Below are 25,134 nucleotides of genomic sequence, written 5' to 3'. Positions count from 1 at the left end.
ATGAACGAGTCGATTGCGCAATATACGCTAGCTACAAAGGTAGGAGGAGAAGGGCTGTTGGAGACACCAAAAAACGGCCCATAAGTCATCAGCAAATTCTCTTTTCTTCTCTCAATCCTTCAATCTTTCAATCTCTCAAACATCAGCTCTGCTCTTCCGAACTTTGCGAAAAACTCATCGCAGAGCCCCCCTAAACCAGTCCTAGTCCCCATACCCCACGTCAAAAGGTACCAGAGCTCCCCTTGCCCCTCCATACCTACCATTTATCCCGCCACGTCCCCAAAGCAAACCTAACAATAAACGCGCAGTATCGCCACCACAACCAACAATGGCCGAAGGACGCTCTGAGCCCCTCCGCCTGGGCAGCACCGCCCCCAACTTCAAGGCCGAAACCACCGCCGGCCCCATCGACTTCCACGAGTTCATCGGCGACTCGTGGGCCATCCTCTTCTCCCACCCCGCAGACCGCACCCCCGTCTGCACCACCGAACTTGGTGCCTTCGCAAAGCTCGAACCCGAATTCGCGCGCCGCAACACAAAGCTCATCGGCCTGTCCGCCGACTCCATCGAGTCGCACGACGAGTGGGTCAAGGACATTGACGAGGTCACTGGCAGCAACCTCAAGTTCCCCATAATAGGCGACAAGGAGCGCAAGGTCGCGCTGCTGTACGATATGCTGGACCACCAGGATGCTACCAATGTCGATCAGAAGGGTATTGCGTTTACGATTCGCTCGGTTTTCATCATCGATCCTAAGAAGACTATTCGCTTGATTCTGAGCTACCCGGCGTCCACTGGTAGGAATACCGCCGAGGTTCTGCGTGTGCTGGATTCTCTGCAGACGGGTGATAAGCACAGGGTTACCACCCCTATTAACTGTAAGTTTCCCCCTTCTTTTCACACATAATTGATAGTGTTGTTGTGGAGGTATGAAGATCGATTCGCTGACAATGCATCTTGCAGGGGTTCCTGGTGATGATGTTATCGTCCACCCATCCGTTTCCAACGAGCAGGCCAAGGATCTCTTCCCTGACTTCCGCATCGTCAAGCCTTACCTGCGGTTCACCCCGCTTGCAAAGGAGAAGACCAGCGCGGCTTAAGTGCCTGACAAGCTGGGGAGGACTTGGAGGAGAAGTGTCTAGATGTTTTGGGCAAGCCTAGGAATTTATTTCCATCCTTTGTAGGACCTGGGCCATGATATTAAATTGATCATGATAATGAAATACATATATTCCCAAAGTACTTCATTCCATATCTGCTTCTTCTTCCCTAGCTAGTGACTTTTGTGAGGTAACTTAGTAGTCCCCATTTCTGGCATGTAATTGCGCCATGTCCGATATCGGCAACGACAAAAGTATGGGGAAAATCCGGAGAAAGCTCATGCAGTCGAAAAAAAACTAGGTAAGCACGTAACGTGACGAGTACGCAAAGAAAGGGTGCGCCACACAAAAGATAACCTATCTCTCAACACTCGATTTCATTCATTTGACCTCATTTCGAACCAGCTTCAAGATATCACAACAAAAACATATCTCTCGTCAACAATATCCACCCTTGAAAAAAAAACTGTACAACGCACTTGAAAGACCAAGAAAAAAAGTTACATCTTCCCCGAATCCACCGTTCTATGTCAGATGGGCGTTCTCCTTCTCTTCTCTTCTGTCGTCTCTAACCTCTTACCTTTGCTCACTGTCATGACAAATCAAGCACCTTGCAGGCCCAGCCCGACTCCATCCCCGTTGCCCATGCCACCATCATCCCTACTCCTATCTCTGCTCCGTCCCATCTCGCGGATCCTCCGGCCCTCCATCAATCCTCTCAGACCACGCTTCTGTAGTCCAACCACAGCGCTCATCTCACCATTCCACACTTCTCTTTCTTCAATCACACTGCCATCTCCAAGGCCATTGTCCGATGCAGATGCAGAGGTAGATTCGGATGCAGCTGAGCTGACCTCGTCGTCATGGTTTCGTTCAATGTCGGTGTTGAGGCGGAGCGCACGTAGTCCTGCGTCAAAGCTGCGTTCGAGGTCGGTGGAGCTGGTGCTGTTGTTTAGTTGAGAAGTGGAAAAGCCGTTTGTCGTTCCATTTGAACCAGAAACTCCGTTGACGCCCATAAAAGCGATGCCCGATCCGCCGCCAGCTGCCATGGCTGCAGCGTTGAAGATGGCCGCGGTATTCCGGTTGTCGAGCAGGGTATGCAGACGTTCAATGATTGCTTCTAACAGGCCGTCAATGTGGTACGGCCGCGCCAGTTGGAGTAAAGAGCAGAGTATTTGTGGCGAGCATAGTTGCGAGTTTTGTGGCGGAAGGGATGATGTGTATAGAAAGTGTATCAGTGCTTGAAGGGTAAGGTGAGTGTGGGGTAGGAATAGTGTCCGAGGCCGTTGAGAAGGTGCGTGTGATGATGCTTCTGGTGGACTCAGTGAAGAGTAAGAATTTGTTGAGACTGCAGTAACCTCAGATTGTGTTATTGTATTGGCCGTGAGTGTTGTGGCTGCTGAGTAGTTTGTTCGGATAGAAGGTGTGATGGTTATGCTCGAGTTGCGTGATGGATGCATAGTAGCTGTGGGTCGCAGCGTAGCTGCATCGGCACTCTCCTTCTCGGCGCTCTGTGCGCTCTCGCGAAGAAGCTGGTTGAAGTATGGGCCCCACCGCCGAGCAATCATATGCGAGTTGACGGGGATGCGTTCGCCATTCAAGGCAAGAAAGTCCATGTCAGCAAACTCCCGCATGCCCAGAGCCATTTGCCCAAGTTCGGTGGCTGCAGGTAAAAGTGTCCGGCCGCCAGCAAGCACGTCAAGTCGGTCATGCAGTGGTGGCGCGCTTACAGATTGGAAGCCTGACGCGGGCGTAACTTTACGTGGGTTGTCGTACAATCCGAATGCTTCCAGTTCCACGACACACATGTTCGAGAAGTTGATGCGTCGATGATTGTAATCCTCAACCAGGCTTCTCTTACGGTTGCCCAGAATCACAAAACTGTTTCTACGATTCCACAACACACCTCTGTTCCAACTTCCTTGGCTGAAAATATTGCCTCCAGCTTCTATCCGCCCCCAGCTTAGTGTACGCAAATCAAGCGCCCACAGGGCGTATTCTTGCTTGGATGAAGTTAAAAATGTACCACTGACTACAAAGTGATTGTTAATAATACCACCATTTGGAAAGCGGAGCCCAGGCGGCGAGAAGTTGCCATGCATTGGCTTTTCGGAAAGAGTGCCGTCAGAATGCCGTACTTGCAATTCAAGCTTAACGTCCAGAAAATTGTAGTTTGAGTAAATGAGCATCGAAGACTCATAGCTCGTACTGTTCTCCTGTTCGTCGGGTGCTCTTCCTTCATCACCAGGCCGTATTCCTTCGCCAATATCATTTGGGTGAATACTGGTTAATGGCGCGACCACGCTTCGATATGCACCGCAACTCCTACCCAGTGTGCTAGTTCCTGTCCACTTGAGGCTTCGCAAGTTGAAAACACTAATCTGTTCAATATAGTGATTGGCACTGTCTTGGCCGCCCACTACTAACATTTCCGCGCCACCCTCGCCATCTAGATCAACGCCCAGCGATCCTTGGTTCGGATTCGATGAAGGCGGGTTGTGACGTATAGCGGTTACTGCTGCGCTCGTTGAGCTGAATACGGCTGAACTCGGCAGAATGGTGGCGCAATGAGCATATCGACCTTGTGGCGCGTCGCTTGTAGCAACGTGCATCCATGTTCGCGTAGGCGCGTCGTAAATGTGAACGTCGGACATGACCACAACTTCAGGTTGGGCGTCAGCAGGCGCGCCTTGTATTACGGAAGTGGCTTGGTTTGATGAGGGGTTCGCAGGTGACATGCCACCATAGCACACGAGCTTGGTATCCCCTAGTGCACAAACGCTGTGAAAGTACCGTGGGGGCGGTATATCGCCTTTAGTCTCGACCTTTGTCCAGTGTCGCTTAACAAGGTCCAGTTCGTACAAGTCCGACGTCAGCTGTGGCCTTGTTCGTGATAGTCTTCGGCCCCCAAAGACGTAGAGTTTGTCGCCCAGAATAGTTGTGGTTGCGCCCACAAGCGGATGGGGCTCTCTGCCAGTAGTTCTGTGTACATTGCATACCAACCCCGATAGCCCTGCTGTGGAGCTTGCGGGTGTGCCTAAACCCGCGAGTGTGGCTGGCGATTGGGATACAGAGCCAGGCGTCCGGGTAGATGCGGTCGAGGGGCGCTCGGTCCCGCCATCCTGGATATCCTGACGGTTTAGACTTGTTTGGCTGCTGTTCCGGCTCGCAATGTAAGGCGCCGACGTCTGAGAATCAATGGTGTTTGTCCGGCTCTGAGACATGCTGGCCGGACCCGCGATTTCGTTTGGGATTTCTTGTGTTTGTTCAAGGTGAATGGGGAGCTCGAGAAATGGCGATGTAAATTGTTGTACAGGTAAAGCCAGAAAGGGAATCAGGGCCTCTGCATGACGAGACTGGACGTAAAAAGAGTCGCTCAAAGAGTTACCGTTCAGGATAGGCTGACCGGAGGGGTTGGGAGCACTGCTCGAATCGATAAGCGATGCTCGGAAAGATTTGAATCTAATGCTCGTACAGGCGCGTTCAGGTACTACAACTGGATCATAGCGCGCATCGACGAGTGGTATTGTTGATTGTGCTCGGACGTCACGTGAACGTCTCTTGTTCAATAAGACCCTTTTGATGTTCAACCCCTTCTGCCTTCTCCAGAAAGATGAAACGTCACCCAACGGCCCGACACTAGCGCCAACAGAGGGGTAGAAGAGACCTAGCGACAAGACCATGGTTAGCGATGGAATTCGAGCAAGAGTAATGAAATGCAGAAGGGTGCTGAAAGAGAAGTTTCCGGCTCTTGAAATAATCGGAGAGTGCTAGCTGCAGCCCGTCTCCGATGCAGATTCGCATGCAAGGTCTCAACCACCGCAGCGCACTGCCTGGGATGAGTAGGCATGTTTTCGTATTGGGGCAGGTGACTTTGCTGCTGTGCTACTCTTCTGTGGTACACGACCTCTTGCCTAGAGGAGCGTCTCACAGTGGGACAGGTCGGTCTTCTAGCACCGCAGAGAACAAATTGGTGCAGTGCAGCCGCAAATGGTGGTGGTTTCCGACTTGGTCTCATACTTGCATCTGGGCGGTGGGCGTCTCATGAAGGGGCTGTTGAAGACTGGGCAAGGGAGCATGAATGAAGAGCAGAGATAATAAAAGCCTTACTTGTTAATGCGCCACACAGGAGCGGGGAGGGATGCGATCCAGCAGGACGGTAAAATGTATGCAGAGAAGGAAGAGGCGGTAGTCGGACGGGTAGTCTTGCTGGACTGGCGCGTACAGATGACAACGAGGTTCGTGCCCGAGTGTGGAGCGCGGAAACCGTCTAGGCCGAATGGGGACTGGCGCCTTGGCAACTATTGCGAAGAGAGGCCTAACTAACGAGACGTCGTTGCTCAAGGGCCTGGAAGGACTTGGAGACAGACTGGAGGTAGCTGAAGGCTGAATGAGACGAGGCGGAATAGAACACGCCACGCAAACGGCGGGGCCGGACGAAAACAGAGGGTCCAATTCTAGGGGAAAGTTAAAAAGGCGGAGACTCGACACTACCTCGATGCTTGTGACCGACAACGTTCGCAAGGCCGCAAACAACTCCAACACTCGGATTTGGACACGCGAGGGCGTTGCACAGCTTTTGGCTCTCCCAGGCTTCTTGCAGAGAGTGCTCACCCTCCTCCTGGCCCTTCAACCGGCTGGGCACGGTTGCAAAAGCAATTAGCGCGCCAACGCTGCGCGACAAATCAGCTGTCCCAAGCCTACAAGACGAAATACGCCAGTCGCGCACGAGGCTCATCTAGGTGTTGATATCGGTGAAGACGGCACCGAGCGGTCAATATTGAGCAAACGGTCAGGATGCCTCTGGGAGCCTCGTCGCCGCTTTCTTGCATCCAGCCTAGCTGTGGGTTTCGGTTAATCATTGCTGTTCGCTGGCGAGGAAAAATGATGCTGGATCCCAATTCCAGAAGGATTCTGTGCCGTGCCGTCGTGTCATGGACCATTCATAGACAACCTTGTTCCTTGATCACCTCAGCTCAATCTCAAGTTGCCTCAGTGGCCTCAGGGGCGACATACAGTCATCGTACGTTACTAAATAAATGCCAAGGCTTTGTATGAAGCGCGCGGTTGTTGGAGCGCAAACGTTCCTAGCCAGACTAACATTGTCGTGATCCCGTATCGCCTGTCAGGTACAGAGAGCTGCACGAGTCGAAAGGTTGTTCTAGTCTCGGGAAGCTGCTGGGAGCGACAGACAAATGTAATTGGACTCGTATTGGTCTTGGCGTTGCTGGTAGTCTCAAAGATTGCCGTTGGCTGCGCACAGCTGGGATGCGACTAGTCAAGGTTCAAAAAACAGGAAACAAACAGACATATACAGCTGAACTCATTATGCGCTAACCAGCTGCAGAACACTATCTTTCAGCTCACTTCAGCGCTGACATAATGGCAACGTAGTGTTCAGCAAATGTGTAGTGTGCAATACCAATACGTACGCCTAAGTGAAGCAAGTGCAACCAACTATTGACTAATCGCTTTTGTAACGTCTTACAATCACTGCCGAAACATTTCTTTGTCGAGAGTAGCTCACCCGATAGAAGGGTGTCTTTAATTTACGTACAATAACAAATCTATATCGCTATTCTCTATCCTTCTCGCTGTCGATATTGGCATGCTTTCATGCCGTGTCGCTCATCTAATCCCCGCTAGCAATCTCCGAGCCAATGTCAAGAAGGCAAGGAAAATGGTGAGTGGTCAACACTGTCTCCAACTAAGTTTCCAAGTGCTCCCAATCATACAGCTCCATCTGTTCATCTCTGGGTCGTATTCACAACCGCCGACAGAATTGTTAGTGGGCTATGGGCCGTATCTTCCGCGGGTGATTGACGCAGCTTTGCGGCGCTCCCAGTCATACCTAGTAACAAACATGAACGACAACAGCTCATTTATGCTGAGTCCATCTGCGGCTAGGGTGCAAGGAGTATAATCGCATGTCTGGAACGGTGTCAGTACCGGCTAGTGTCGTGACGGCCATATCTGCTCCGATATGTGTAGCATTCGAGTCGTTGCTTCGTCTTGATTTACTGCCATGCTTCTCCTCTTTCAAATTCTTGTCCTTGCAGGCTCAGGTGTTCTTGGCGTGTACGGCGGCGGAGACTCGTCTCTCTTTGCTGCCCTTTCATGCCACGAGCCCTCCTTTCTCCAGTTCTGGTCGACTCCAGCCCCAGGACTCGCATCGCCCATCGGGCTCGTCAAGGGTAGCCTCGCTACAACAGGGAACCCAGAGTCAGGTCTTAGCAGCCTGAGTTCCCTGTAGGGATATTTGGCTGCAGCTTGAGCGCGTTCATGGGCTCTGCGGCGGGCTCTTTTTATTATGCATGCGAGACCAAAGCTGATCAAGAGGAAGGCGGCCACAAAAGTGGAGACAATGAGCAGGACAGTGCGGTGGGTGGCACACTGGCTGGAGTAGCTCACTTCGCAGGAACTTGAGCGTCTTTGGATAATGGTAGGAAGATTGATTGTAGGAAAGAAGTTGTGGGGTAAGTTGCTGGGCGCCATTGTTTGTGTATAGTAGTAGGGCTGGTGGCTGTCGGGAGAGGAAACAGCAGACGACGATGTAAATGTTGGTTCGCAAGGGAAACAAGAGAAAATTCCCTTGAAATAACTGATGCAGAACAGAAGTAAAAGGAATGGTCGATAAAGAGAGGCTTCTTGCAGCGCGAACGTATCTTTTACAAGTCCTGCTCTCTACCCGCTGGCGTGGAGTGCATAGGCGCCCTGCCCCTACCTATGATGCGCAGCCTCGCGGCAACGATGCGCAGTTTTGTTTCCTGCGCGCCTTAACGACAGCGCCTAAATAAAGCTTAGGTTAACTATGCGTTAAGCCTCTTAATGCGGCGCCTAATATTAGTTTCATTCCATGGGTTGGTGTGGGGTCACTTTGGTTGTTGCACTGCCCCTCTCCACCGCGTTCGCCTTGGGGGCAGCCTCGTTACACGAGCGAGGCGCCGCGGTCTTTGTCTGGTGATGGGCGATGCATTGTCGGAAGCTCTGCTTCCACTTGTTCGTTTTTCGATGCATAATGAAGATTGTTGGGAACCACAGATAAAGATGCTTGTCCTGTTATGTTGCTGTGAGAACAAAGGTGCTCTATGCAGGCGCTTCCCGTCCAGGTCAGGTTGAGCGAGCATTCAACGAAATACAGCCCTTGTCGAACTGTTCGATGGTCAAGAACGCCTGGTATCAAGAAGGTCGCCTCGCCTGATGCTGCGCAAAGATTTACTATCTAGGCACACTGCACTTCACTGTGCCGTTCACCTTGTTCGCTGGCCGGCGCCTTGTAACACGTAACTGTGCCGCATGCTAGGGTTGAGACATGCCCCCTCACCACACAGCAGCGATATGCGGACACGAGGTATCGTACGATCAGGTGAATGCGCAAGTTCGCCTTAGGCAGCCCCTGAGGGGGCCGTGGGATGATCAGGCCCTAAGGCTCGACGAGGTAGTCGAGGGCTCAGTTGGTGAGGTACCTCAGGCATCGCATGTTGGATCGGTGGAGGGGTTTCCTTGCGAACTGCCAGAACAGTCGACAGGCAAGTAAACTCAAATTTCCCACATGTATCTTTGCAGTTATGGCTATGATGAGTCGTCCCTAGTTGTGTCATTGCATTAAAACACAGATCGCGTCCTTGTGATGTGACAGCCGGTAAATTGTTCCATGGTATCCGGAGAATCATTCCTGCACATCTGTAAAGCAGAGACTGTGCAGAAAAGAGAGGTTGCCATATTGTCCTCAAAAGCGAGTGTAACTAGATGACCGAACACCATTTAGTGCAGGGAAAAGGCTACATATATACGGTGCTGTCCAAGACACATGCTGGCGGCCCCGTCTGGATTTACTATATGCGCTCACTGCATATCGCTTCGGCTGTACATGCTCCATGTATACTCGCACCTAACACTTCAGCCAATACTGTGCATTATTCTCGAGCCCCACATACCTTGTTGGCACAAAATTCAAGCTACGAATGTGATCTGGCTGATGTCCCCGGACCTCACCTCCAAGACCCCACGGCGAGCTCCCGGAATGCCCAATTAGGCAATATCCGAAAATGCCGGGCATAGTTCCCCGCAAACACGTCCTGAGCTCTACCCCAATAGTGCCATATATGCAGACAGGAAAGGATGGCCACGGCCAGACTCGCTTCAAATCAAGCGGGTGACCTGAAGAGGCGTCTGGGACCGATATATAAACCCACAATAGCCCCATCTTGCGTAGAACTTACCGAATGATCGTGCGTTCGTTATCAATTGTATAAATACCCTTTTTCCGGCGAGTCCTTCAGCGTATATCGTAACTCAGATTCCTCATCTTCTTCCTGTGTCTTGAAATTGTAATTCAGATAATTCCAATCATGTCGACCACACGCGGGCTACCAGAGTTCAGCCTAGCCGGCAAGGTCATACTGGTGTCAGGTGGTGCGCGAGGCCTTGGACTTACACAGGCCGAAGCATTGTTAGAAGCTGGTGCACGAGGTAAATACTTAAGTACATGCGGGGATGCACAGAATTTGTTGGCTAACACACGCTCCTAGTCTATGCACTTGATAGGCTTCCCGAGCCATCCCCAGACTTTGGTCCGATCGCAGAACGAGCAAAGAAGGATCTCGGAACATCGCTTGAGTACCGTCAGATAGACGTGCGGGATGTAAAGAAGCTGAATGAGATCGTCGATGACATTGCGAACAAGGAGGGAAGGCTAGACGGGCTAATTGCGGCGGCCGGTATCCAACAGGAGACGCCTGCATTGGAGTATACCGCTGAGGATGCGAATCGGATGTTTGAGGTGAACATCACTGGATCTATGATGACCGCGCAAGCCGCTGCGAAGCAAATGATCAAGTTTGGCAACGGCGGAAGTATCGTGCTTATTGCTAGCATGTCTGGCACCGTGGCGAACAGGGTACGATGATTCTAATCAATTGCAATATGTAGTCTTTCAACTAACATACAGTAACAGGGTCTTATATGCTCGGCATACAATGCTTCGAAAGCAGGTGTGTTGCAGCTCGCTCGCAACCTCGCATCGGAATGGGGTGAGCACAAGATTCGTGTCAACACAATCTCGCCGGGTTATATCGTGACGGCCATGGTAGAGGAGCTTTTCAAGCAGTATCCTGAGCGAAGGGAAACATGGCCGACGCAGAATATGTTGGGCCGCTTGTCCAAGCCAGAGGAATACCGTGGTGCCGCAGTTTTCCTTCTCAGCGATGCGAGCTCATTCATGACTGGGTCAGATCTGAGGATAGACGGTGGCCATTCGGCGTGGTAGTAATATCGTTGCACATGGAGAGACATAAATTCATAAGGTTGAAAGTGCTTAGCTTGACTGCATCGTGGTGTTCTGTCCAATGCGAGGCTGCGGAAGTCCGTAACTGGGGAGGGTTTGCTGAATAAGCCATGTCTTGGCAACTTGGGCAAGAGCGTCGCCCTCCACCGAAGAAATAGAGAGCGTCTGTTGGTCCTTGCCGAGCCATGAAGTCTTCCAACAGATAGCTATGGTGTCGCTGGTAGGTATCACCTGCCATGTACTCCCCAGACATCGATTCCCTACTCCTATATTGTGGCCCATCACTCTGTCCTCGCGCGTCTATTACTAGGCCCCAATCTCGGGGCCCTGCCGCTCGAGCATGACGGCATCAACCCCCTCAACCGTATCCCGTTATGGCCCCGCCGTACTGTTCCTCACAGGAGTGTCGGCTGGGTATGCGGCATATGTTATATACAATACCCTCCAATCCTCCACACCCACAGACGGTCTCCACCGCAGCAATGCTGTTCGCAGACGGCGGCCGCGAGACTCAGCACCGGCACCGTCCGTGCTGCCACTGAGCGAGCAAGACATACCTTCGCTGGGCGAGTACCATGTCCTGACTACCAGAGTGCTGCTTGATCCTCACAACTTGGTCACGCCTGCGGAGCTGCGCAGCATCATTCTGCGCGCCCAGCCGGACGCCAGCGAAGAGACTATAAATCACCTCTCCGGGCGCACATACGAAGAGTTCTTCGATCGCTTGCTTGTAGTGCACTCACCCGACCGTGCGCTTTCGCCGTCAGAAGTCGATGCTCTTCTGGCCTGGCTGACCGAACGTAACCCGAACAATCCAGCATTAGATCGCGATGCAATAGCCCGCGCAGCGACATGGCATGCGCAAATGTTTGGAAACACGGACAGCCTTGGGCTGGATGGTGGAGAGAGCGTCGCGCCCACAGAATTGTCTCTGGGAAGTGACGAGGACCCGGACGATGATGCCATTGATCCAGAGGGCCAAACCCTCCAGCGCACTCTATACCACATCGCAGAAGACCGCGCCAGGCTGGAAGGCGTAATACATCGTGGAATCACATGTAACGGCTGTGACGAGAAGCCCATTCGAGGAACTAGATGGCACTGTGCAAACTGCCCAGACTTCGACCTATGCTCGAACTGCGAAGCAACCAACTCCCACTACAAGAACCACATATTCTATAAGATACGCGTACCTGCAGGCTACCTGAGTTTGCAAAAACAAGAACCGGTTTACCCGGGAAAGCCTCACATGATGAACCTCTCGATCGATTCGGCACTGAAGAGGCGTCTGGTAGCTGAGACAAAGATGGAGGCTGAGGAGGTCGAGGCGTTGTGGGATCAGTTCACTTGTTTGGCAGGGGCAGAATGGGCAGATGACCCAAACAATATAGGATGGGCTATCGACCGACGCGATTTCAATCACGCATTCGTACCGCGCTACAATGGCTTCCCTGCTGCACCGAATCTCGTTTACGATCGCATTTTCGCATATTACGACACGGACAAGAACGGGCTCATCGGTTTCGAAGAATGGATCAAAGGACTTGACGGAATGCATACCACAGATGTGGATGTAAAGGCCAAGATCGTCTTCGACGGATACGACATCGATGGAGATGGCTATGTGTCGCGCAAAGACATTCTACGCATTTTCCGGGCTTACTACTCGATCGAGAAGGAAGCTACCCGAAACTACATCATGGAGCTGTCTGAAGAGGTAACGGTGCGCAGTGCCCTGGATACTATCAGGTCTAGTCAGCCCTTGGGCTCTGCATTTCCGCCTCGCAGCATGAATGCCTCCAACACCAGCAATCCCCGTTTACGGCAGAAGCAGGAAGGTGACATGGACGCAACCTCACCTGTGCTCGAACGGAACACCGACGTCGCAGAGCGGAATGAGATCCTCAGAACCACCGACCTCCAGCACATTGTGCCCGACGAAGTGTCCGGTGAGCAACAAGCCAACATCTTGAACCAAAGATGGGCCCGCAGGCAATACTACATAGATGAAGAGGAGGGCTTCACACAACCAGATGGAGCAGACGGTCAAAGCTCACCCGAAGGACAGACTCAATTTGGTGGCTTCGCAGATCCAAGTGAGGAACATATCCGAAACAGAAGCTCGCGTTCATCATCAAGGGTCCGTTTCCAGGAAGATGTGGATCGAGAGACACGATCAAATGCCTCTTCTTCAAGGCCTTTTGGAGAGCGTTGGGGTGGATATGAGATACCCGAACCTGAGCAAGACCTCGGTAAAGAAGTACTGTATCAGGTCACACAGCAAGGGTTTAACGAATTACTCAACCCACTATTTCTTGAAAAGGAAGACATGGCCATGGACGCCCAGGACACGCGCAGTGAGCGCCGCTCAAGAGCCGCCGATATCGAGTCTACGATTACGCATCTCTTCACAGCCAGGAAAACCGACGTTGAAATCATTCTCCAGGTTGGCATCTTTCGGTTCTCCAAATGCATGGTAGACAAATTCTGCTGGGCGCTGAACTATGGAGAATCAAATATCCAAAATTTATTCGTGAATCCCAGTAATAACGGGCCACGCCCTGATGAGGAGGTTCGAGCGGCAGTAGAGGCCATCTACAACTCTGTCGAAGCAAAAGTTCTGAGCTCAGTTAAGAACCCCAAGGCAAGCAATGCTGAAAACATGACAATATGGAACATGTATATGTGCCAGTGTCAGCTTCGGGAGGAGGCCATCAATGCATTCATGAGCTGTGCAGAAAAGCAAGGGTGGCTTTCATCCTCCGCTGCGAGTAAAAGTCCAATTTCCGACCACAGAGATCCTACCATGCCCCAGTTCCGACCAAACTCTCTCACACATCTACCAACCAATTCGCAGAGTGGTTCATGCAGCTCTTCAGAGACTGGTGCAGCTTCTGACACCGACGAGTCATCAGTGTCAACAAACGAAGACACAGACCCCGGCCGATGTTTCTTTGTATGCGCAGCCCATGATGGTTTGAAACGATACCCAGGAAGAAAACGGTCCACAGACTCGACATCAGGACCTGAATCTGGCTCTCCATCAATAGTTGCCGCAGCAGCCGACGTCGGTGAACGCGTCCTTGAACTCATGCCCCTCTCATGCCCCGCCGAGCCAGGAGGCCCAACACCAGATACAGTACAGCTGAACTGGTACTCTGACGTTCCAGAACGTCATTTTCTCTTCATCCAAAACCTAGAGGGCACAAATCTCGTTCAATGCGGATGCAACCAAATCAGCCACTCCACAGACCCTTACCACCCCGAGACAAACCAGGTCAAGCCATTACAGCGCTCTGTTCGCCGAGTAGCCATGAACCCTCAATCTCCACTGCATCTCATCATGCTCGCCAGCCTCGAAAGTGTGGATCAGGAAATCAATCGTCGCAAGGGCGGCGGCTTGGTCAACTTGGAAGAGTTTTCGGAGCATATGAGACAGGGCCAGTTGCGGTTTTTGGAGTCTTGGATGGATTGGGTGGGGATTTGAGGGATGATGCTGGGACTATGGTTATGTAACACGATACTTTGAATTTAGATCTCGTATTAGCATAGAAGGGCTTATACATTTGTCCTGATGACCTATGCATGCAAACATCATGTTTCTTTTACTTCTCTTGGATTTACCTTGTGGTATGAAATGGTGTTTCTTGGACGCGTGCTCTTGATGTCTGATGAGTGGGATATAAATGTTTTTGATGAGGCTGCGAACTTCGAGTGTCGTGAGAGTGGTGGGGGAAAAAAGCTTCTTGTAAAATTTGATGATAAAGAGACGTATAGTTTTGCCAAAATACCGCTGGACTGCAAAGTTTCTGTCGCTTTTCACGGCCAATGCTGGGGAACATGTCACATATCGAGACTTACGACATAGCAACATAGCGACAGTGTCAAGGTGGCATATCAAGCTCTATATTCAAGCAGCTATACATCTATCCAAGCTCTCAAGCTCGCACTCTACTTTGACTTTGCAAATTGCTTCCCCCACTTCTCTGCAATTTCTTCTTCCGTAAAGCGTCTCGTCTTGCGCTTTAGCATTTCTATCTTCTCGTCGAGCGTGAGGTTCATTTGGTCGCCGATAGGGACCAAGCACTTGGCGATGTGCTCGTAGTTCTTTCGCAGGAGGTTGATTGTAAGGAAGAAGTAGTCGATGTTGTAGAAGACGATTGCGTGTTCGTCGGCATACTGCTGTTTCTGAGAGAGGAAGGCGACGGGGTGATCGCGCCAGTGGCGGAGCGGGTTGAGGTGGTGAGAGGTGTGGTAGCCATCATTGTAGCAGTCTCTGTTGCTCTTTTGAGAGGTTAGACTGATACATGGGTTGATTATGTTCATCCCAAACTTACCACTGAGTCGATAAGCGTTATACTTGATCGAAAGTCGGAATCCGGCTCGGTTTCGTCGACAAAGGCGTGCTGGCCCCAATTTCCCGTCATAAGAGCTATCCGCATGAAGTTGAGAGGGATCAAGAAGACAAAGATTGTTGAACGGGCGCTGACATAGTTGTACATGAGGTACAGGAAGATGTAGTTACTCCATTCGCACACACCTGCTTGAAGTGCAAGGTTGGGCTTGCGTGTGCGGATAAAGTACATGGGCAGATCAAACCAAATGAGGAAATAGAAGCGGCCGACATATTGCATGAAGTCCCAGAGGCTGTCTCGCTGATACCGGATAGTCGAAGAAAGGTCATTGGGGCCGTTGCCTTCCACGTGGTGGTGCTTGACGTGATGATAGTAGTACGAGTTCCAGGTGTGGCCCATCAGCGGATCCAAGATGTATGGAAAGATCCGATCAAACAGGCTATACTTGGGACTGAGTACACCCCGCATGTGGATATGTTGGTGTTTTAGGAGAGTGAATGGTCCCATATACGTGCCTTGCATGACACAGTGGAGTACAGCATGCCACCAATGAAAATTGACATATAGGTAAATAGCCGATGGGACGCTGGTGCAAAAGTAAAGAAGCAGATGCGTAACCATTACAACATCTGTCTCTACACGGACGACCTTCTTGGCCCAGCGAATGTAGGGATCGATAACCCATTTACGAAGAAGCGGACTCTTGATGTCTGGCTCGTCAAACGTACAGAACACCGTAGGTTCAAAACTGTCAGAATTTGGATCATTGAGCTTTTTGAAATAAGCAATTGCTTGTTGTTGCTGGTCTTGGAGGTCTGCAAAGATTAGTCGCACAACCCTAATGAAGAAAGACATGGAACTGTTGTGCACCAATGGAGAAACGCACCTTCTGGTGATGGAATTACGGTCTTGGAATGTTTGATACCCGAGTCGTCAGAATCATCCCCTCCATCTGTCGGCGATCCGCTCGCAGAGTCTCCGTGCAGCTCATATTCTTTTTGCAGAATGTTCAACACGATACGGTCCTGGCCAGTGAGTTTTGGGTCCAGAGGATAAGCTAGTTTGCCCATTCTGCAGGCGATGCAAAGATATTGCTGGCAATAGGGTATGTCCAGGTGGTCCGACTGTCCCAACGGCGACGGAAGGCTCGCCGGGTTCGCAATTAACAGTTACTGTAAACTTTGAGATATAACGAGCGAACCATCAACTTTGGCAACAATGAAAAACCCGGGGTCCAGGTGTCTGATCGAGTCGTAGTTGTATTGAGGTGCGAGGTTGTGGCGCTAAGGAGATACCAAGCGGTGACTGAAGGGTTTAGCGCGCCCCTGGCGATCCACATGGTGGCAAGATCCAACCCCGCGACCATTTTTGTGGCCTAGAACCCCAACTCTCATAAAGAAATCTCGACATGTAGGGGTCTTATTGAACGCTTCTGTAACCTCCAAACTGATGTTTGCTGACATGCTGCATCCCGTAGCGTCACTCGTAAATGATGCTTCTCGGGTTTTCCCTGGGTGTCCAACTGTATGAGTATCCTGGAAGCTCATTTTTACCCTTGGACCCTTTCAGTTAGTATTACCTGATATCTGTCCAACCGATATTTGCAGGAAGAGAAGACCGGGATTATTGTCAGCATCCCATTGCGATGGTTCCTTGTAAGGGGAGGAAGGAAAGTAACGCGACCTTCCGGCCATCAAAACTCTCATCAATCAGCATGTGATCTCTATCTGAGATCTGAATTAGCACCCAAACTTTCTAGCGTTCGACTTCATTTTCAGTCCTCGTTAGGGAATCAAAACACCAACTGCGTTAAGTTATAGGCCAACAACCATTTCGTTACACGACTACTATAACGTGGAAACTAGGTTTAAGCTTATCCATCAGACTTGGCAACTCAATATACTGGCCCTACGAAAACTGCGATACGCATTCAAGTCCTCTTACTTACGAAACTATTTTCCTCAAAAGGAGGAAGCAAGAGTTTCAAAATTACGTGCGAGACTAAATCGAGGCCGTCCAAATTATCGTGAAGGAATTAAGTGGGAGCAATGGGGCGTAGAATGGTGCGGCATCCACCAAAGCAAGGATTGCTCCTTGTCTAGCACACGTCTATTTTCAATGAGATGTAGGCCAAAATGCGAACCAAACTGCATTTCCAGAAATAAGTTTGTTTGGAGTTAAGACCGCTGCAGAGCTTCGATACTCCACAGACGCTTGATTATTATCGCGAGTTCATTACTAAGCTCTCAAATGCCTCAGCCTCGGGGTCTTGTGCAAGTATCATGTTCGCTCCCGTATTCTATAGCTCCTGAGCATGTATTTAACAGACCTGAGGTAGAAGAATATTGTTAGACTTTAGGTGAAATGTTATAATGCTTTGGTACGAGGTCGAGGTGAAGCAATCTGCCAAGTCGAAGTAAGGCCCCAGTGTCTCCATCTCCATATTACTTACGGAGGTACGGTGATTAGGCTGCAAGTAATAATCTCCAAATTCGCAGATCCGTGCAGCCCAGAATCTCTATAGAACTCACTGTTGATCTCGCTTATGTATTTTCTTATTTTTCTTTTGCAAAGTCTCTATGGAATGTGCAAAAAGGGGAGTACATTGTGGTTTTCCGTCCGTGCGCAGGAGAATAATCTCTTTATCGATAAGATTTGTGGTAGGATCTTTTAGTCAAGAATAAAGTTGCGGCTTTCACGTACTCCTTCAATTACTACCTTACCCCAAACTATCGGCCAAACGGCATGCAACTCAATGTAAACCAAACAAACTGTCCTTGCTACATTTTCCTCAAGTAATTAGCTGCACGCCTTCAATAGCCAAGACTCAGCCCTAAGCGCTGGGCACGCGCCAACAATCCGGACTAATAATATGGCACATTCTAGCGTGTGGCCAATCAGGTTTCAGAAGCCGCTCCCGAATTAGACACACCCAAGGTGAAGCAAAGCCTCGTGACAAATCAACGCTCCAATGAATCCGTCTTGGTTTACATCTGCAGAGACCCGCAAAAGGAACGGGTCGGCGGGTAGTTGCAAGGACCGCATTTGAGGAGAGAGTTGGCATTCCTTGTTGCGATGGCGTTTCGTTTTCTTGTGACACCCACCATGAATCCGTGGGAAAGCAAATGTGCATATTAAATATGTTCTACGGCTCCCTAAACGAGTCGTCCTGAGAGTTGATGCCCGTTTTGCTACATTTCTACAGTCACTCATTTTTGTTCATTCGCTGATTTTCATTGCAACAACATGCGTTCTTTCTCGTCCCTCGCTATCGCCGCGCTTCTAAGCGCTTTCACGGGCAATGCCTCACCACTGGCTATAGAGAAGAGGGGTATGCCAACCTGATGGACAATAAAATTTCTACGAATCGGATTCTAACAAGAAATAATAGCTATTACTGATGGGCTCTTCAGTGACATGGGTTTGATGAGCCAATATGCTTCAGCAGCCTACTGCTCCGGTAACTACAATTCACCTGGCGACAAGGTCAGCTGCAATAAGGGAAAGTGTCCACTGGTTCAAGCCGCAGACTCAAATACTACAGCTGAATACACCGAGTAAGTCGACCACACTTGCACTCAACTACCTGGAAAACAAGAAAGAAGTATAAAACCAACAACATCAACAGAACCAATGCATCAACAGATGTAACAGGCTATATCGCCGTAGACCACACCAACAAACTCATCATCATATCTTTCCGCGGCACCAAGACCCCAGAAAACTGGATCACAAACCTCGATCTCGGCATGGACAAAACGGACATCTGTCCCACCTGTAGCGCCCACCGCGGCTTCTGGCGATCCTGGACCGAAGCCCGTCACCGCGTCCTACCCGCCGTAACGCAAGCCGTCGCCGATAATCCGTCTTACGAGATCCGCGCAACAGGCCACTCGCTCGGCGGCGCCATCGCTACGCTCGCGGCAGCCAGCATGCGCAACGAAGGCCACACAGTCGCACTATACACGTACGGCGCACCGCGCATCGGCGGACGCAAAACAAGCGACTTCATCTCCAAGCAAGCCGGCGGCAACTACCGCATCACGCACTGGAACGACCCCGTGCCCCAACTCCCGCTGCTGATCATGGGCTACGTGCATACGAGCCCGGAGTACTACATCAACAAGCCCAACGAGAAGACTGTATCTGCACGCGACATCCAAGTGTTTGAAGGACCGATAAGCTTTCAAGGAAATGGGCAGTGGATAGGGGATGATGTTGAGGCGCATATGTGGTATTTCGGCAGCGTGAGGATATGTGATGTGAGGAAGATGAAGAGAGGGGTGCTGGGTATCACGGGGGTAAAAGGTGGTGAGATGGAAGTTATGACTGTTTTTTAAAGGGAGAACGATGAATATGGATAGGGATTAATTTGCTATGGAGTAGTAATGATGATGTGTAATAAACCAAAAAAGAAACAATAGGAAATCGTGAACGTAGCAAATCGTGAGTGTAAAGAGATCGTTAAGGGGGGGGTATCATTACGAACGCCGAATGAAAGAAGATGGGGTAGGAGGGGGGAGTTCAGCATTCTAAAATGTCGCAGTCCCACTCGAGTTCGTCGGCCGTGTGCTCGCGCCACAGGTGATCCATGAGTGACCCGATGTCACGACACAACATGTCGAAGCGCCGGAATCTGGCGCAGAGGACGCATGCGAAACCGCCTTGTTCGCGGTGCGACTTTACGATGAAGCGGTTTTTGATGCGAAAGACGCGGTAGAGGGGTTTGCGGCGGAGGTGTTTGGATTCGCGGCAGTTATCGACGACGATTTCCCAGATTTTGCCCGGTCGCATGGCTAGGTATGTGCGGCAGAATGGGCATTTGTTGTCGCCGCATGGTTTGTAGGCATCAGCTAGGGGCATGAGGGGGTTGTCCTGGAGCTCTTTTGCGTAGATGCAGAACAGCCGAGTCTTTGTTGGCTTGTCCTCGGGTTTCGGCTTCGGCTTCAGATCTGGCTCTGGTTTTGGTGCTGGCTTCGGTGCTGGCTTCGGTTTGGAAATCGGGTTCGGAATTGGGAGTATTTTGAATTCCTTGTCCTCTGAGGAGGTCGATGAGCTTGAGCTGTCACCCGTACGCCGCCTTGGCTTGAATGGCTTTGTCGTGTGCCAAGTATCCTCGGGGTCTGGAAAAGCTCCAGGCGGACTGCAAGGCGGACTGAATGGCGGATCTGGCTGCCTTGGGGAAGGTGAGGGTGTGGGCAGCATACGTTGATACTGCATGCTCAGTGCCGCCATCGAGGCTGCACGCGCTGTCCGTGTGGTCTGGATCAGACGTACAAGATGCGAGTGGGTGGATGAGGGTGCGATATACGAGCTCATCGACAGGTCTTGGTGTATAACAAGAAGTACCTTCTGAAGCTGTATGATTTGTGATTGTAGTTGGATCTGCGCCGTAGCTTCGTCGAGTTAGTATGTAGCCCGTGAAGTCAAGATGAGCACTTACCATCCCCACGAGCAAAGGACTCTCCTATCCTCCGATATCCACGTTCATATTCGGCTCGGATTTGAGCAGAAGAGGTAAAAATGAGCTCTCCTTCGCTTTCACAAAGGTCCTTGCTGCTGCCCGACATGCCGAATCCAGAGTCGCGGCGCCTGTGCCCAAACATGCTGATGTGGAATCTGTCTTCATCGTCGCTGTCTTTGGGACTAGACTTGCGCTTCAGCTTTTGATACAGATCGCTTGCTGATCCAAAAGAATCAGTCAAAGCTCGCACCAGAGATGCGACGATTACCAATTCTGTCAATAAGCCTTTGGCCTGTATAAACTCGGTCAGTACTTTGCTATGATCAATATGCGAAACTGGTGTCACCGCCAAAGCGCTAGTTTTGGGATGGGAACATACCGCTTGAACCGCTTCTTCTGTTTCTGGCTTCATTTCGATGAGGAAAAAGAGTATGCAAAATTCGTGAGTTGTGTAGTGCAAAAGGAGAATGCAGACATCAAATGAACGACTACATCTTGCGCCTGACAAGAGCCGAACCACCAGGCAACTATTTCTACACCAGATCATACAGCAGCTATAGCCTCAGGTGAAAGGCATGGATTCACATCCGATGTATCATGGGTACCTTTCGGACCTGGTCTTGGTAGTCGCATGCTTGCGCCTCTTCACGTGGCGTCTGAAACATGACTGGTGTGGCTCGTACTGACCACCGCACGAGTACGGAACGAGACCATGAGGAGTGCTGTTGAAATAGTCATAAGGGTCTCACAACCCACCGATTTCACTTGTAGCCCAGAATACTTTCAACGACTGCTTCGTGTGGGGATCTTGGTGCGCTGAGTGAGCCTTCTGTTGATGAGGCCCGAATAGTCCGCGCCACATGCTCGACGGCGCATGCGTGACATGTTCTAAGACAACAACAGCATAGTCGATGACCAAAATGTCGAAGTCCTCTCAATAAATCCTTCTCGCTAAGTGAGAGTGAGATGTATGGCTAGTCCTCCTGTGAAAGTGTGCCGGTTGCATCGTGCTGGCGCTTGAATTCGGTGGGGGTCTGTTGAGTCCAAGCGGACAGCCTTGGAGCGCAGTCTGATCGACAGCAGCGCATCATAATGGGCCTAGCCAGGGCGGCTGTCGTACTGCAAATCTGTGACATCGTCCCGTTCCGTACCGCAAAGGTAATTTATTAGGAAGAAGGAGGTCGTGCTCCGGTTAGAAACCGAGTAAGCGTCAGGTGACGCCACAGCGCACTTGGACTTGGCACGCGTCTCATGCCTCGCTGCACATCATCGTGACTACATCACTTGCTCTGCTCACCCCTTGTGCCCGCCCAAAGCTTCGCCGCATTTCAGGACGAATACTAGACATTGCACAGCATCCGTCATGGATGCAAGCCATGTCGTTATCGCCCGTCTTCCGCCGAGCGCAGGTACCCGGAAATCAACTGGGGTCCGCCGGGCGCTTCGAGTTTCATCACATCAAATGATTCGCTAGGAGCATCCCAACGCAGCATGCTTTCAGAAGCGCGCTCCTACTCAAGGCACACTCTGTTAGCGCCGTGCTGGGGATTCGCTATTGCTGTGCCGCAAAGATACCATCCAAAAGAGACGTGTTCGCTGCCCGCGAACCATCAGCCGCATTTGCTTATACGTCTTCGTGGCCTTGCAGCGTCGCGTGACGAAGCGCATCAGCAATCATGAGTACGACTACCAATTCCCGATGGAACCCATTCCGACGTCATGTTTTGGGTTCTAAAGCAGAAGAGACACCTTTAGCACAACCACCCATGTCCGCACCCCAATCAAAGACATGGGAGACAACTGTTGAGCGAGTGAACAGCTGGCCTGAGGAGGCCAGGCCTTTGAAGAAGCATACGTGGTTAACGTTCATGTACGGTATTGGAGATTTCATCATGGTTTTGTTACCAGTATATTTTATACGTAAGTATACAGGCACGACGTATATGCTGAGCAAAACTGACTTGTGGGAAGTCTTAGGAGCCGCAGTTATCACACTAAATGGAAAGCCCACAAAAGGATCCGATTTTGGAAAGAAAGTGGAATTCGCCATGGGTTTGGTCAGCTACAAGCGTGCAATGACACAAGGCTCACGCTAACCAAAATTTAGGGTCCTACCATGTTTCCAATCGTGTTTGCAGCAATCAGTGGGCGAAGCATGAAAATGATAGCCAGATTCCTCGCTGAAAAGGGTTCCAAGATCAGCGTGAGTCTATGGACTTTGCATCTATGAATAAGAACTGACTGGTACATTCGTAGACTCTAGAGCTACTAATGGCTAGCCAATCCGTCTGGGGAACAGTGGAGAGTCAGATAAATATGCAACGTCTGACTCTTGTCGGCGTCAACCTATTGTTCCTGTGGGCATTATCTCCACTTGGGGGTCAGGCGTCACTTCGACTCATGACAAGACAAGACCGAGACACCTTCGCGAACTCCAAGCTGCGGTACCTCACAACCGGCCCGGGCGGAAGCATGTGGGGCTTGTCCTCAACATATGTCGGCAGTGGGAGGTTTGCTGATGCGGGAGCCTTATACTCTGCGGCCTTGCTAGCGCCTCTGGAGACCAAAATAGGTCCAAGAGACCCATGGAACAATGTCAAGATTCCAAACATCGATTATATCAACGACACTCATGCAGACACAGAAGGATGGATAACAGTACCTGCTATACAACAGCCAGAGACGTATTCTGCACTCGTTGGGCTTCCAATAGTTGGGCTTCCACAAACGAGGCGATCAAACTTCACGATTGAATCGAGTTACCTGACGGTGGAGTGCGGTCGCTTCAACCAAACACCATATCCGGGGCTTAACAATAGTACTAATATGTCCAAAACTAACTTTGCTAAATTGGACGAGCTTGTTCCTGGTCAAGTTTGGAAGAACAAGTCTTTGAACAATCCGTTCGAGCCAGCCGAAGGCAGATCTTCATCATTCTTTATCGACACAAATCTCGGATCACCCTGGGATACTGAAGACCCTATGTACGAGACACTAATTGGACGACTGGATGCTTTCTTTGGCAATTACAACAAGACTCGACTTAGTAATAAGCAGGCACAAGAAGCAAGAGAGATTTCATTCACATCAGTCTATGCTACAAGCGTAGATAGTAACGTATTCGGTTTAAACATGGCGCGCTGTAACTTGGCACAAAACCATGTTGAGGCAATGGTTGAGTGCACTGGTAAGGAATGCGTAACTAAGAAAGTCAGAAAATCTCTGTCGGATTCACGGCCTTCAACTTATACGGCATTCGAGCATGGAGTCATCATGGCAGGCTTTGCACAGCAGTTTCCGCTTGCAGTAGCCTATAGTGCTGGATCAAGTCCAACTGAGCGATATCTTGCCAACAGCTCCGCTTTTCCCTTCGTACAGCAGGCCGGCCACGTTACACAAGACATAATGTATACCAACCTATCCTTGGTCGATCCAGAACTTTTCTCCCGACGGTTGAGTTCGGCTATAAATACTTACTATCAGCTTACAATACAACCAACGGGATATTTCGGAAGTCTGTCAAGCAACTTGTCTCTATACGGTCCGGATACGCTCCCTTTCAACGACGTTGATAAGTATTTACCAAGCGACTCCCCAGCTACCAACAGCTCCTTCTTTGACTGGTGGTCGAAATTTGATGTAGTAGCACAGAACAGTCAATCACCCTTCATAGGAGCAACAACTACTGCAACAGTTACGACCACGGAGGAGATATTTGTTGGCGAAGTGTTATGGCTGTCACTACTCATGGTGTCTTCCGCCGTGATCTTGGTTATTGGGATTGCGGCGCTGGTTCTCAAGCAACGCACTCTCGGGCCTGAGCTATTCGGATTCGTCTCGAGCATGACTTATGAAAACCCCTGGGTGAAAATTCCTAGTGGTGGGACCATGCTGGACGCCATGGAAAGAGCAAGGCTTTTGGGAGATGTTCAGGTGCACGTTGCTGACGTACGCGGCAATGACGATGTGGGCCATATCGCCTTTGCTGCCGGCGTACCCCTTCGCAAACTGGAGAAAGGGCGCCTCTATTATTGAGGCAGTGGTCGCTCTAAACGTATCCGGAATGTCCGTTTAAGGTAGCATGTGGCGCAGCACCCGACGTCAATGCCACTTGTCTAGCCGGTCCCAAGCTGCACATCTGTAGCGCTCGGAAAGCCGCATGATTGATGGGAACCACAGATAGCCAACCGGATCTTAATGGACGAGAAACGTGGGCCTTGAAACAATGCAACTGTCATTCTGGTGGGCACAAGACCATGGGACACGACGCGAAAACCACTCTCCACCATACTCCACACCACGCTATGATCTGCACGTTGCCGCTGGACATCAGCCAGTCCTATGCTTTGGAAAGCTAGGAAATGTGACAGCGCAGCTGTTATTCGGTGAACGGATCAAAAAACAAGCATTGCGATCGGGCGCTGTGGAGTAAGCCAGGGCAGCGTGAAGTTATCGGTGTACACGAGGGCGTACGCGGCTCACCAATCGGCCACTGGAAACAGGGATGGTAAGGCCGGAGGTGCGACGTAGCATAAAACGCCCAGGGGTCTGGCTCGCTTGCTGGCCTGCTAAGCGACTGAGCCTCATCCAATGATCAACCAGATGCACCCTCGAAACGAAACCTCGCCTAAGGCCATTCATCGAAGCATGACGATCCCCGACTATACGCAATCATCGCCTTCCTGCTTGGGCGTCGACGCATAACATATATGCACTGACGTTGTAAAATGCTACAATTCCTTTGGCTGGGAGCCTCAGTGTACCTGAACTGCACGTTTCATACCGTGGGCGCTTGCCACTGTGGAGCGACGCCTTCGTTCATAACCCCCTGTTTTGTGTTTTTACACTTGCCTGCTAGGCTGGCTGTTTGATTAGAGGGCCAGAAGAAGAGAATCGTTGTGGAGTTGTGGTGTGGTGGCGGAATGGATA

The 25,134-nt window shown here is 50.7% G+C and overlaps 11 protein-coding genes across 11 annotated transcripts; 5 read left to right on the top strand and 6 right to left on the bottom strand.

The window, feature by feature from the left end:
* Nucleotides 1-328: 328 nt before the first annotated feature.
* COCVIDRAFT_12178 (hypothetical protein) lies at nt 329-1,100 on the top strand (the record flags this gene model as incomplete). The annotated part of the gene is made up of 2 exons (XM_014705570.1): nt 329-878; nt 964-1,100. The coding sequence occupies 2 exons, from the start codon at nt 329-331 to the stop codon at nt 1,098-1,100; spliced, it is 687 nt and encodes a 228-aa protein (XP_014561056.1).
* A 602-nt stretch (nt 1,101-1,702) lies between these two features.
* Nucleotides 1,703-4,783, bottom strand: COCVIDRAFT_87313 (hypothetical protein; the record flags this gene model as incomplete). The annotated part of the gene is made up of 2 exons (XM_014705627.1): nt 1,703-4,456; nt 4,592-4,783. 2 exons carry the CDS (start codon nt 4,781-4,783, stop codon nt 1,703-1,705), a joined length of 2,946 nt encoding a protein of 981 aa, XP_014561113.1.
* Nucleotides 4,784-4,785: 2 nt separating this feature from the next.
* Nucleotides 4,786-5,118, bottom strand: COCVIDRAFT_87426 (hypothetical protein; the record flags this gene model as incomplete). Its single annotated transcript, XM_014705626.1, has 1 exon — nt 4,786-5,118. One exon carries the CDS (start codon nt 5,116-5,118, stop codon nt 4,786-4,788), a length of 333 nt encoding a protein of 110 aa, XP_014561112.1.
* Nucleotides 5,119-7,139: 2,021 nt separating this feature from the next.
* Nucleotides 7,140-7,595, bottom strand: COCVIDRAFT_87250 (hypothetical protein; the record flags this gene model as incomplete). Its single annotated transcript, XM_014705625.1, has 1 exon — nt 7,140-7,595. One exon carries the CDS (start codon nt 7,593-7,595, stop codon nt 7,140-7,142), a length of 456 nt encoding a protein of 151 aa, XP_014561111.1.
* A 433-nt stretch (nt 7,596-8,028) lies between these two features.
* On the bottom strand, nt 8,029-9,159 carry COCVIDRAFT_12176 (hypothetical protein; the record flags this gene model as incomplete). The annotated part of the gene is made up of 4 exons (XM_014705569.1): nt 8,029-8,303; nt 8,355-8,523; nt 8,567-8,783; nt 9,038-9,159. The coding sequence occupies 4 exons, from the start codon at nt 9,157-9,159 to the stop codon at nt 8,029-8,031; spliced, it is 783 nt and encodes a 260-aa protein (XP_014561055.1).
* A 292-nt stretch (nt 9,160-9,451) lies between these two features.
* On the top strand, nt 9,452-10,368 carry COCVIDRAFT_33797 (hypothetical protein; the record flags this gene model as incomplete). The annotated part of the gene is made up of 3 exons (XM_014705624.1): nt 9,452-9,572; nt 9,632-9,999; nt 10,057-10,368. 3 exons carry the CDS (start codon nt 9,452-9,454, stop codon nt 10,366-10,368), a joined length of 801 nt encoding a protein of 266 aa, XP_014561110.1.
* A 358-nt stretch (nt 10,369-10,726) lies between these two features.
* Nucleotides 10,727-13,873, top strand: COCVIDRAFT_33796 (hypothetical protein; the record flags this gene model as incomplete). Its single annotated transcript, XM_014705623.1, has 1 exon — nt 10,727-13,873. The coding sequence occupies one exon, from the start codon at nt 10,727-10,729 to the stop codon at nt 13,871-13,873; it is 3,147 nt and encodes a 1,048-aa protein (XP_014561109.1).
* Nucleotides 13,874-14,337: 464 nt separating this feature from the next.
* On the bottom strand, nt 14,338-15,811 carry COCVIDRAFT_87617 (hypothetical protein; the record flags this gene model as incomplete). The annotated part of the gene is made up of 3 exons (XM_014705622.1): nt 14,338-14,670; nt 14,724-15,556; nt 15,628-15,811. The coding sequence occupies 3 exons, from the start codon at nt 15,809-15,811 to the stop codon at nt 14,338-14,340; spliced, it is 1,350 nt and encodes a 449-aa protein (XP_014561108.1).
* A 2,176-nt stretch (nt 15,812-17,987) lies between these two features.
* On the top strand, nt 17,988-19,081 carry COCVIDRAFT_33794 (hypothetical protein; the record flags this gene model as incomplete). Its single annotated transcript, XM_014705621.1, has 3 exons — nt 17,988-18,072; nt 18,133-18,298; nt 18,370-19,081. The coding sequence occupies 3 exons, from the start codon at nt 17,988-17,990 to the stop codon at nt 19,079-19,081; spliced, it is 963 nt and encodes a 320-aa protein (XP_014561107.1).
* A 184-nt stretch (nt 19,082-19,265) lies between these two features.
* On the bottom strand, nt 19,266-20,617 carry COCVIDRAFT_87392 (hypothetical protein; the record flags this gene model as incomplete). Its single annotated transcript, XM_014705620.1, has 3 exons — nt 19,266-20,137; nt 20,185-20,497; nt 20,585-20,617. 3 exons carry the CDS (start codon nt 20,615-20,617, stop codon nt 19,266-19,268), a joined length of 1,218 nt encoding a protein of 405 aa, XP_014561106.1.
* Nucleotides 20,618-21,881: 1,264 nt separating this feature from the next.
* On the top strand, nt 21,882-24,240 carry COCVIDRAFT_22742 (hypothetical protein; the record flags this gene model as incomplete). Its single annotated transcript, XM_014705590.1, has 4 exons — nt 21,882-22,125; nt 22,177-22,262; nt 22,313-22,408; nt 22,462-24,240. 4 exons carry the CDS (start codon nt 21,882-21,884, stop codon nt 24,238-24,240), a joined length of 2,205 nt encoding a protein of 734 aa, XP_014561076.1.
* Between the last annotated feature and the right edge of the window lie 894 nt (nt 24,241-25,134).

The sequence above is a fragment of the Bipolaris victoriae genome, assembly GCF_000527765.1.
Source record: "Bipolaris victoriae FI3 unplaced genomic scaffold scaffold_7, whole genome shotgun sequence".
NCBI classification, from domain to species: Eukaryota; Fungi; Ascomycota; class Dothideomycetes; order Pleosporales; family Pleosporaceae; genus Bipolaris; species Bipolaris victoriae.
Note: the sequence above shows the minus strand (reverse complement) of the source record. Positions and strands in the feature narration are given on the sequence as shown.